The following is a 9,843-nucleotide window of genomic DNA, read 5'->3' as shown; positions in this document are numbered from 1 at the left end:
GGGGGGGGGTAAATGGGGGCAGTGGAATGGGAGTGGTCATGTATTGGAGCCAGTGCACTGGTGAGTTTTGGGGAGGGCCTGTACTGGAGGCAGTTCAACAGAGGGGGTGTAATGGGGGCTGCTGCTTTGGGGGGCAGTGCATGGGAGCAGTGCAACGGGGAGTATGGGGTGCAGTGAAATGGGGAGCTGTGAGGGAGGTGTGCAACAGGAGGGTGTTTGCAGGGGGGACATGCATTATGGGGGCAGTGCAATGGGGAGTACTGAGGTGCAGGTATTGGGGGGGGTGAAATGGGGGAGTCGTACTGGACAGTGCAATTGGGGATAGATTGGACTACCCCAATCTATTGGGGAGGGCCCATGCCTTGAGGGACAGACAGTGCATTTGGGAGTACAGGGGAGGGGGGGGCAGTGCAATAGGGGGGGTGCATTGGGGGCAATGCATGGAGCCAGCCCAGAGGCCCCCCCACCACACACAAAAGGGGCCTGATCTGGCCCCAAAGCAGCCCTGCCCTGGCCCTGACCCCCCACAGGCCCCCCCCGGACCATGGCGTGCGAGCTCTTCCTCCTCTCCTCCGTCTGGTTCCTCTTCGTCATCTTCTGGATGGAGACCATCAGCGTGTGGCTCTTCCTGTGCAACTTCTACCAGGACCGGGCGTTTTACCACTGGGGCGAACGGTGAGGCTGGGGGGGGGCAAATACAGGGGGCAGGGACCCCACTCCCTCCCCAAAACCAGCACCTGGGAGCACCCTGTGGCAGGGAGGTGCCGCTGCCACCATCTCACTGAGCCAGCAGGTCCTGGCAGCTCCCGGACGACAGCTCGGGGATGGCGCCCAGCCCTGTGCTAATCACGGCCCCGACACCTTGGCCAGGCGCCGCTCACGGCTGCTCTCCCCTCCCGGCCCAGGGTGCTCCTCGCCGACCCCGGACACGCGCTCTACATCTTCGCCAGCTGAGCCATTGCCCCCCAGTGTGGCATCGCCCCATGGGACTGAGGACCAACATCTGCACAGCCCCGGGAGCCGGAGGCAGCAAGGCCCCGAGGGTGACTGGGAACAGTGCCCCCAGTGCAGCCCGGGACGAGCGGAGCAGCCTCTTCCCCCCCAAGCCCAGTGCGAGGACACCTGCGGGAGCCTGGACACCTGAGTGTTGGGACTGAGGACCTGATCCAGGCAGCAGCAGGGCAGGGGAGAACCCGAGCGAATAAAGAGCTTCACATCCACACACTGGCGCCTCTCGCTCCCCCAGGCTGGGGGTTACGTTCGGGCTCCCCCGGCCGCTCAGTTCCTGGCAGCCCGAGGAAGCCAGAACTGCTGAGGAAGGTGGTTCACATCTCCCTTTATTCAGAGAAATTCCTCTAATGTGTAAAAAAACAACAAAAAAATTAAAAACTAGACCAGACAGATTAGACACATCAACAATGGTCACAAATCCCCCGGCCGAAGCACCCCTGAGAGAAAGCAGAGGAGGGACTGCTGCAGGCCCCAGAGGCTCGGGCTCAACCTGGGGCATTGCCAGGCTCAGGATGCAGCGGTGGGAGCAGACAGGGTTTAAGGCACCTCCGACAGGGGCAGCCCCAGGGCTGAGCCAGAGGGGGGCTGGTCCCCATCTCCACCCCACCAAAGCAGCTGGGGGGCTGCCCAGGGCTCCTGCCCAGCTCCGAGCAGCTCAAGGAAACCCAATGAACAGGAGAGGAGGGCAAGTCACAGCCCCCCCATGGGCAGCACTCAGAGATGGGTCTGGACACACCTAAGGCCATGGGGACGCAGCCCCCCCAGCACAGGCTGGGAAGGAGCTGCTGTGGCAGAGGGGAGACCAGGCCTGGCTGGATCCTGTGCTCACAGAGCCGTGCCGGTGTTTTTACCCACGGGCAGGCCTGTATCAGACACCACCAGCCTGGGCACAGGGTCCTCTGCAGGGTCTCAGCCACCTTCGGGTGCTGGCAAGCTCCAGGCAGCAGGTAAACCCGCAGGGAAGCTGGACCAGACCAGTGCCCACTTCAATGCACTGCACGGTGGGTGCAGGAAACACTGCAGGGGACCCCTCGAGCAGGCACTTGGGTGCAGGGGCTGAGGCAGAGCGTGGAGTGCTGGGGCAGGAGGGGGTTGCTGGCACCATCTGAGATGCCCATGACTTCCGCTATTGATTTACAGCAATCATTTAGTTACAAAATAATTAAAAAAAAAACGCCCCTTCAAAAAAATAAGAAAAAGAAAAAGAGAGTGTAGTCAGAGCCCAGGTGCCTGAAATGCACCTCAGACAGCTCTACCCAGCCCGAGAGGTTTACAGCTAGCAGCCCAGCATGCGAGGGTTGAATTCACCCTCTCTGGAGACAGACACAGAGGCCATTCTCTATTATATACATGCCCAGGCCCAGCTCAGCACGAGCCATAGGGGGCTGTGGAGCAAGCAGCCTTCAGAGCGTGTAAGCGTTGCTCATCAGGTATTCCTTGTCGTCCAGGGGGCTCCAGGCTGCGCCCGCTGTCAGCTCTGGGTTCTTCCTGCACATCTTGACAGAGACGTCGATCATGTAGCCCAGCAGGATGGCTGCCAGGATGGCCAGCAGCACTGCGAGAGCTATAGCTGGGGAGGAAAGCAAGGCAAGGTTACAGAGCCCGGACTGCCCCGGAGGAGGCCTGGGGGGCTCAGGAAAGCACGGGAGAGGCAATGCTCGCCCCCAAGGCCTGAAACAGGCACGTGGCTGCAGGCAGCAACCTGCAAGGGCCAACAGCTCTCTGCACTGCAGGGCTTTGCCCCAGCTCCTCTGCCTGGACCACGTTCCCCAGCCCAGCACTGGCCACCAGGTTGCTCACAGGCCTGGGGAGCCCTGCAGTGCCAGGACGAGGGGCACAGGGGAACTGTTGGGGGCTGGATGACACTCACTTTTGGTGGAGAGGTCAGAATGAAAATCTGGACCATTTTTTCCTGAAAGGAAGGGAACAGGAGTGAGATGACCATTACAGACAGGCATGGAAGAGGCTTCTGTGCCCCCTGTCCCAGTTCAGACCCATCCTCTCCCCTCTGTAAGCATGGCAGACCCAGCACAGGCACATGAGCAATGAAAAAACAGGCTGTGAGCATGCCCTTGTTTCCAGCTCAGCATCCAAGCACGGCTGGGTTTGTGCTGCTGGGGACATCTTCAAAAAGCCCCGATTTGTGTGTTATTAATAGACTTGCTCAAGGCTCTGCTTGAGAAAGAGCCTAGGGCAAATGGGGAGAGCCAGAGCAGCTCAGGGGATGCACATCCCACTGCCCAGGTCCCATCCAGCCTGCTGGAGACCAGTCAGCCCAGGAGGGATCTCTGCGTCTCACCTGGCTCCCGGCTGCAGCGATGCATGCACTGCTCTTCCTTCTGGTAGTTATTCTTGTTGCCCCGGCAGCCTCCGTAGATGAACTTCTTGCAGGTGCGGTCAGCTGGGCTGTAGTACCACCGGGAGAACGAGGCACGGCACGGGCCGGTCACCTGGGGGACCATGCAGAACTCTGTGGAGAGACAGGCAGGAAGAGGGAGACGGACAGTTCACACAGTTACGGTGGGCACAGACCCGAGCACAGGGACCAGGGGAGCTTTGCTTCTCCCAGAGCAGCAGGGCATTTCCCAACACCCCTCTGAACACCAGGAGACTCAGGACTCACAGCCACAAAGCATTAAGAATGGCTGAGCTGCACGGCCCTGAGCTGAAGACATCCTGGCAAGAGGGCATTACACAGGGCCCACTTTGCTGGACCGCTTCTGCCTTTGCCCCTCAGCATGACAGGCGAGGGGCTGGACCTTCTCCGAGCACCCCTGCAGAAGTGGGGAAGGCTCTACAGCTTTGCAAAGGCAGAACACAGCAGAGCATGTGTTTACCCCCCAAAAAACTCCCACCTCATTCAAACACTGTCCCTTGTATCCCTCCTTTCCTGAAGGGGAGGTCTGACAGCTCAGACTCTCAGCCAGCAGCTGGGTCACTCCGTAACACAAGCATTTCCCTTTCAGAAGCACCACGACTACACCCCATGGTGGCTGTGTCCAGCCTGTTAGTCACAGCATACAAGGTGGGGGATGAAAGGAACTTGGCATCCGCTTTGCAGCACTCCCACAGCCCGCATCTGGCCTCGCAGCCCATCCCAGGGAAGGAGGGATGTCTATCGAAGGCCTCAGAAGAACACTGTGGGACCTAACCTTCATAGCTGAAGGAGTCATTGGCCTGCTCAGCACGATGTCCAGGCTTGTTCGCAGCTGAAACAAACAGAAACTGCAGGTCAGACAAGACTGTTGTGGGTCAAACACACAGAGCCAGACTCGTTCGGAAACCATCCCAAGCCGAATCCCGGCAGAGGACGCGAAGGGACATCCCTGGGCAGCACAGGCTGGAGTCACGGGGGCAGTAGGCGCAGCAGCACAGTGCTGCATCCAGGAGAGCTGAGGAGGGCCCCGAAGCGGGGAGCAGAGAGAGGACTCTTCCCCCAGCAGGATGGGGCAGCTGCCAGCAGGGGAGGACATGCCCACGGCCCGGGCGCCACGGCCCAGCCCCAAACCACGAGCGGGGAACATGGGCCCTGCTGCAGAGCGGCAGACAGCCGCGAGCAGCTGAGCGGGTTTGCGGCACACCTCAGGCTCCCGCTGCGGGGATTTCCTGGTTCCTTGGAAGGTCACCGGGCTGTTCCTCCCCCAGGAGGACAGGCAGGAACAGCAGGGCCCTGCGCTCCTCCCGATCGCCCACAGCTACAGGGGCAAAGCACTCAGGGTCGCTCCCCAGGGACGGTCCCAGCCAGCCCACGTACCGTCTGCCTTCTGGCCGTCCACTTTTCTGCTGGGCAGCAGGATCTCGTTGGAGTCTTTCTCTCCTGGAAAGCACACGCACACACGGGTCACTCTGGTGCAAGATAGGCAAACCCCGCGCTGGGATGACCCAAGGCTGCTCTGTGGCTGTTACTGGAAGACCTGGGGGTCCTGACACTGGGCCTTTCRGGGGCAACATGAGAGCAGAAACCCTGTACCATCCCCACTGCACTGGTCATGTCAAAAGGTTGCAGGAAGCTGAGGAGAACCTGACCAAAGGGACATGAAGCCAAAGGTAAAGGTGCTGCTTGATGCAAAGTCAATCTGCACTTTACACTGCGGCCTTGGGCCTCTCAATGGCAAGCGGAGATTGCATCCTGTGTCTGCTCCTGCTGCTCTTTGCTCCCTCCTTAATTTCCCACCCAGCCCAACCTGAAGGCAGGCAGGCAAAGCTGAAGGAGGATGGTACAAGCAGGACCACCTTCCAGCTCCGATCAAAACAGGCTGTTCTAACCCCAGAGGTGGGCACCCAGGCACGCAGCAAAGGCAGTTCTGCTCCCCCGGAGCCTGACCGCGGCTACCGTTACCCGCTCCAGGCCCGTGGGGATAGTGGCTTGGCTGCCACGCAGCACGTGAACTCCCTGGGCTCCTCACGTGCCTCACGCCACGCCGGAGCTGGGAGACCTCTCGCAAAGGCAGCGTGTTCCCCCGGCCCCGGCCCACCGCGGTGCCGGCCCGCAGCCTCACCCCCGCTCCGGGCGCAGCTCGCCTGGCACTCCTGCTCCGTCACAAAGTTGTTGAGGTTGGCGTTGCAGCCACCAAAGACGAAGCTTTGACACAAGCCGCTGGTGGCATTAAACCACCACCGTGGCATGGAAGCCCGGCATCTCCCAACCACCTTAGGCAGCAGGCAGTGCTCTGAGGAAAGGAGAAAAAAAGCTGTCAGCGACCAACCGCAGCACTACTGAATCGACACCAAACCCCCTCGACGCGAGCCGGGGGAAGTACGATGCCAGACGACCAGCCGGAGTTTCCGCACCAGCTACAGACAGCTCGGCATCCCCGCACGCACTCGCGGGCACCCCACGAAGAGCTTTCTGACGTCCGAGTAACCGTTATTTATAGAGCACTTCCTCTGCTCCGTTTCGGGAGGGAACGCACGCACACCCCAGACCTTCCTGCTTCTCGCTCTGGACACAATGCTCCAGCCAGCACAGATTTGTGTAAAGGCTCCAGGAAAACACTCTGTGCTTGGAGCTCAGGAGAGCCAGGACATGACTGGAAAGGGGGAAGGCTGCCAGGAAGGCATTTATGGCTTCACGGCCAGGCCTCCTCAAGGACCCCTTCTGAAAGGCTAAAGGCAGAACGAGAAAGCCGATTTTCCTCCCAAACGGCATCCAGGCTAACTTGGTGGCCCGCGCTACCGTAGGGGCTGGACGATGAGCCCCAAGTATCGTGCGGGTGCCCACGCAGGCGGAAACCCCCTTTCACTGCAGCACGGGAACCCAGAGAGCCATCGCGGTCCTACAAGCCAAGGCTCAAGGTCACGACCAGCTCCCCCAGTTAGACACCGCGCAGGTGGCTCCCTGCTCCCCACTTTGCCGCCGCTGCCACTCAGCTGAGAATGAAGCAAGACTCGAACAGCAACACCCCCCTCCTCCGGGGCAGAGCCAAAGGAAGTCCACCTTAAGCTTGCAGAAGCCAGGGCACTCGGAGACAACAATAAACCAAAGAGCCAGAAACTTCCAGCTTAGACAAAGCCGGGCCTGTTTACTGAAATCCCCCATGGAGCGGCGTTGCGAAACTCCCCCGTCCGCCAGCCCCACGAGCTCCCAGACGCCTGGAAGATGAAGGGGCCAAGTGCCCAAGTCCGCGCGCAGCCCCGCGTCACCCGGACATGCACCGGACGGCGCGGGCCGAGGAGCGGCACTGCCCCGAGCAGGATTGCAGGGCAGGAAGAGCAAATGGGTCACAGCAGGGGAAGGGCAGCAGGATCACACCCGGCCAGGTCAGGAGGTTTCTCTTTCCCGGGTTTAGAGCAGCCATAAGCTGCACAGGGAGGTTTCGGGGGCTCTCTCCGCTCTGCGTCCTCCCCACCCCCTGCACGGCAGGACCAACCCTCCGCATGCCTGCTTGGTGCCCACCACGACTTGCTTGGCACAAAGAGCTGGTGGGACCCAGCTGCCTCAGGCCTGCTGCCTCCGCTGTGTTTCGTGGCTACAGATGCTCCAGGTGCAGCACTCCAGGAACGTTATCCGGATGGGACCTGATTTCCTAACTTAAAAGTGATGCAACGCATTAAAAAAAGATGCGTTTCTGGCTTTGAAAGAGGCAGAAAAGCCAAATCTGTTTGCTGTCCTCCGTGCAAACTGCTCTTTTAGAAGCACAACAGAGAAGCTCAACATCTCCACCTAGCTTCTTCACTGAAGGAGGCCAAGTCCCCCAACAGCCAACGGGGCTGCAGGGGAAAGCGGCTCCCCTTGCCAGAACAAAGCTCCGTATGGCGTCGCATCCCCTGGACCAAACATCTGGCGAGCACACTTCGGCTCCAGCCAGCGGCGCCCGGGGAAGTCGGAGAACATGAGCTCAGCTGGCTCGCAGCTATTGTTGAGCATGAATGGCAGGAGGGCAGCGGGGCCGCGGCGCGGGGGAAGCCGGGCTCCCACGCACCCTCCCTGCATGCACGCAGCCCCAGCACCAGCCCTTCCAGCCGGGGCAGGACTCGCTCCCCGGTGACTCAGGCGCCTTGCAAACGGCTCGCCCAGAACAGGTCGGACGGGCTCAGCAGGGCCTGCTGCCAATCCCCCTCCGGGCCAGGCCGGCTCCCCGGGCTGCAGATTCCCCCCCAGACTCCCTGGCAAGGGGGGCTCGTGGGGTCGCCGACAACCCACCGCATCGCGCGGGGATGGGAAGCGCAGGCGTTAGGGAGCTGCCACGAGCCTCCTCACAGGCCTCCTTCCCCCCCTAGATGCAAACAGAACAAGACAATTCTTCATTGCGAGGGGCTCAAGTTACAGGGCTGGGCCCCGCATCCTCCAGTTCCTCCTCTTTAAACATCTATTGTCAGGCTCCAGCTGCCTGGGAGAGGGGAACTGGCAGGTCAGAGCGGGGCGGCGCTGGCAGGTGAGTAATCGCAGTTTGAGAAGGGGTTGTGACTCAGCCCGCCTTGGCAAACTGGCACAAGACCACGCGGAAGCGACGGGGCTGGTTTCACGCTTTTGTTTGCCTTGGATCCGGTTTGCAGCATGTTCTGCTCCGCAGTCCCAGACGGTGAGCTTATAGAGGGAAGAGAGCAGGGGCTGCTTGGGGGCGCAGCCCAGCCACCCCGCGGGCGCTGCCGAGCGCCTGGGAGCCGCCGGCTCTTGGGGAACTTCCGCTGCTCCACGCAGGGACAACAAGCTCCGAGGACCCAGGAGTCTGTAACAAACCCAGCCCAGTTTAAAAGTGCAAGTTGCTTCCTGTTTACTGCTGCAGAGAGAGATCTGAGGGCACTGACCAACCGAGCGCCTGTCCCTCAAGGCCCCGGCCGCTCTCTGGGCCAGTTTCTCCCATGGGACAGGGAGCTGGGAACAGGGCTAATCCCGGGCCAGATTCTGCTGCAGGGAGAGCAGCGGGCGCCTGCCCTCAGCGGCGGCTCCGGCCAGACAGGGAGGACACAGCACGTCCCCGCGGCAGGACGGCAGCACATTGCACGGGGTCTGATGACCAAGCGAGGCCGAGTGTACCAAAACCATGGCAATGAATTACCCCAAATCAAAGTCCAGAAATGCAGAGGCGGAGGAGCACGGGGACTCCCAAACTGGGTCCTGAGAGGTCAAGGCGACCTCTGAGCCTGATGAAACCGCCACCACTAATTGCACCTGAAGCGCTCAGGAGCCAACTCTCCTCATGTAAACACTGCGAAGCTGAACCAAGGGCTGCTCCGCGTCCCAGGGCGCTGGAGTCCTTTTCCACTCGAACGTCACCCACAGCCTCACGCAGCTACGCAACAGCCCTGTCACTGCCGCAGCCACCGGCTCACAGCTCCAAGCCTGCAGAGCCTAGCCCCTATTTTAACCACGGCTGCCAGAAAATCCCTAGCAACCTTACACCTTATGCACCAAATCCTTCAAGTAAATTTACTCTTTTTGCATTAGACAAGAGTAGATTCACAAGCCAAGACACCAGGCCAGGCCGAGGGCCTGAGCTGAGCCCCTTCCTAGCCAAACTGGCGCTTGATATCTGCCGAAGCAGCAGGTCCCGGGCTCTCACCAGGAAGCCGGATCAGAGCCGCGTTGCCCGGAGGAAGGAAGCCGCCCTGAGGCCCAGGCCACCCCCCTGCAATCCTCTACCTGCCCCGCGGCGTAAGCAGCGCTTGCAAGCCATAATTCCCCTCCATTACGAGGCACCCTGGAGAACATGGCACAAAGCGTTTGCGCAGCCGCGAGGGGCTGCGGTTACAGCTCGAGAGGGGGAAAAGCTGCTGCGCCGAGGGCTCGGGGAAGGGGATGTCCGGGACGCAGACCTCAGCAAACACTGTGACTCATGCGCGCAGTGTCGCTCCGAGCCTCTGCAAAGCCGCCCTGCAGCGATCCACCGCCGTGCCGTGCCCCCCTCGTGCCCTGCCGCGCTCTCGGTCCAACGGCGCCGGGTGAGGCCGCCCCGATAGTCCGAGGAAGGCCGCAGCCTCGCGGAGCAGCTGTGCTGCGGCTCCTGGGGGTCAACCTCCCCCCCCGCACACACACCCCCATCGGCTTTGTCAAAGGCACCAGCATGACTCAAAAGCAGCTTTTCCCACCCCTCTTTCCCAAACGGGGAACAAACTAGGCAGGTTTAAAAAGCAACAAAGAAAGAACAGAAACTCTTCCTGGAGAAGAGGCCTAGAGCCGCCTCGACCCCCCCCGGGGGGCCCAGAGCCCCCTCAAAGCCGCGGCCCCCGCAGACCCCCCTCCCAAGCCCATCGCCCCACGAAGACCCAGGGCCAGACGCTTCAGGCTCCCCCAAGGGGTCCCCAGAGCCCCCCCAGGCCGTGGCCCCCGCAGACCCGCCAGGGCCATCGCCCCGGAGGGCCCCTTCCCGGGCCGGGCCCCCCCGGAGCCCC

At 61.3% G+C, this 9,843-nt stretch overlaps 1 protein-coding gene and 1 long non-coding RNA gene across 2 annotated transcripts; one reads left to right on the top strand and one right to left on the bottom strand.

Annotated features, from left to right (window-relative positions):
• The first annotated feature begins 147 nt into the window (after positions 1–147).
• LOC112977462 lies at positions 148–1,222 on the top strand. The gene is made up of 2 exons (XR_003257510.1): positions 148–675; positions 906–1,222. It is a non-coding gene; the product is annotated as an uncharacterized LOC112977462 (long non-coding RNA).
• Positions 1,223–2,353: 1,131 nt separating this feature from the next.
• Positions 2,354–9,078, bottom strand: SPINT2 (serine peptidase inhibitor, Kunitz type 2). The gene is made up of 6 exons (XM_026089845.1): positions 5,511–9,078; positions 4,766–4,828; positions 4,164–4,220; positions 3,311–3,481; positions 2,882–2,923; positions 2,354–2,581 (listed from the first exon to the last, which is right to left on the bottom strand). Exons 1-6 carry the CDS (start codon positions 5,635–5,637, stop codon positions 2,415–2,417), a joined length of 627 nt encoding a protein of 208 aa, XP_025945630.1. The 5' UTR covers positions 5,638–9,078; the 3' UTR covers positions 2,354–2,414.
• Between the last annotated feature and the right edge of the window lie 765 nt (positions 9,079–9,843).

Source organism: Apteryx rowi, unplaced genomic scaffold (genome assembly GCF_003343035.1).
Source record: "Apteryx rowi isolate R43461 unplaced genomic scaffold, aptRow1 scaffold_830, whole genome shotgun sequence".
Classification (NCBI taxonomy): Eukaryota; Metazoa; Chordata; class Aves; order Apterygiformes; family Apterygidae; genus Apteryx; species Apteryx rowi.
Note: the sequence above shows the minus strand (reverse complement) of the source record. Positions and strands in the feature narration are given on the sequence as shown.

Coding starts and splice junctions, on each gene's coding strand:
- SPINT2 (XM_026089845.1), bottom strand. CDS start 5,637: ATGCCACGGTGGTGGTTTAATGCCACCAGCGGCTTGTGTCAAAGCTTC. Junction 4,221..4,765: donor GGACGGCCAGAAGGCAGACG/GTACGTGGGCTG, acceptor TGTTTGTTTCAG/CTGCGAACAAGCCTGGACAT. Junction 2,924..3,310: donor TCGCTGCAGCCGGGAGCCAG/GTGAGACGCAGA, acceptor CCTTCCTTTCAG/GAAAAAATGGTCCAGATTTT.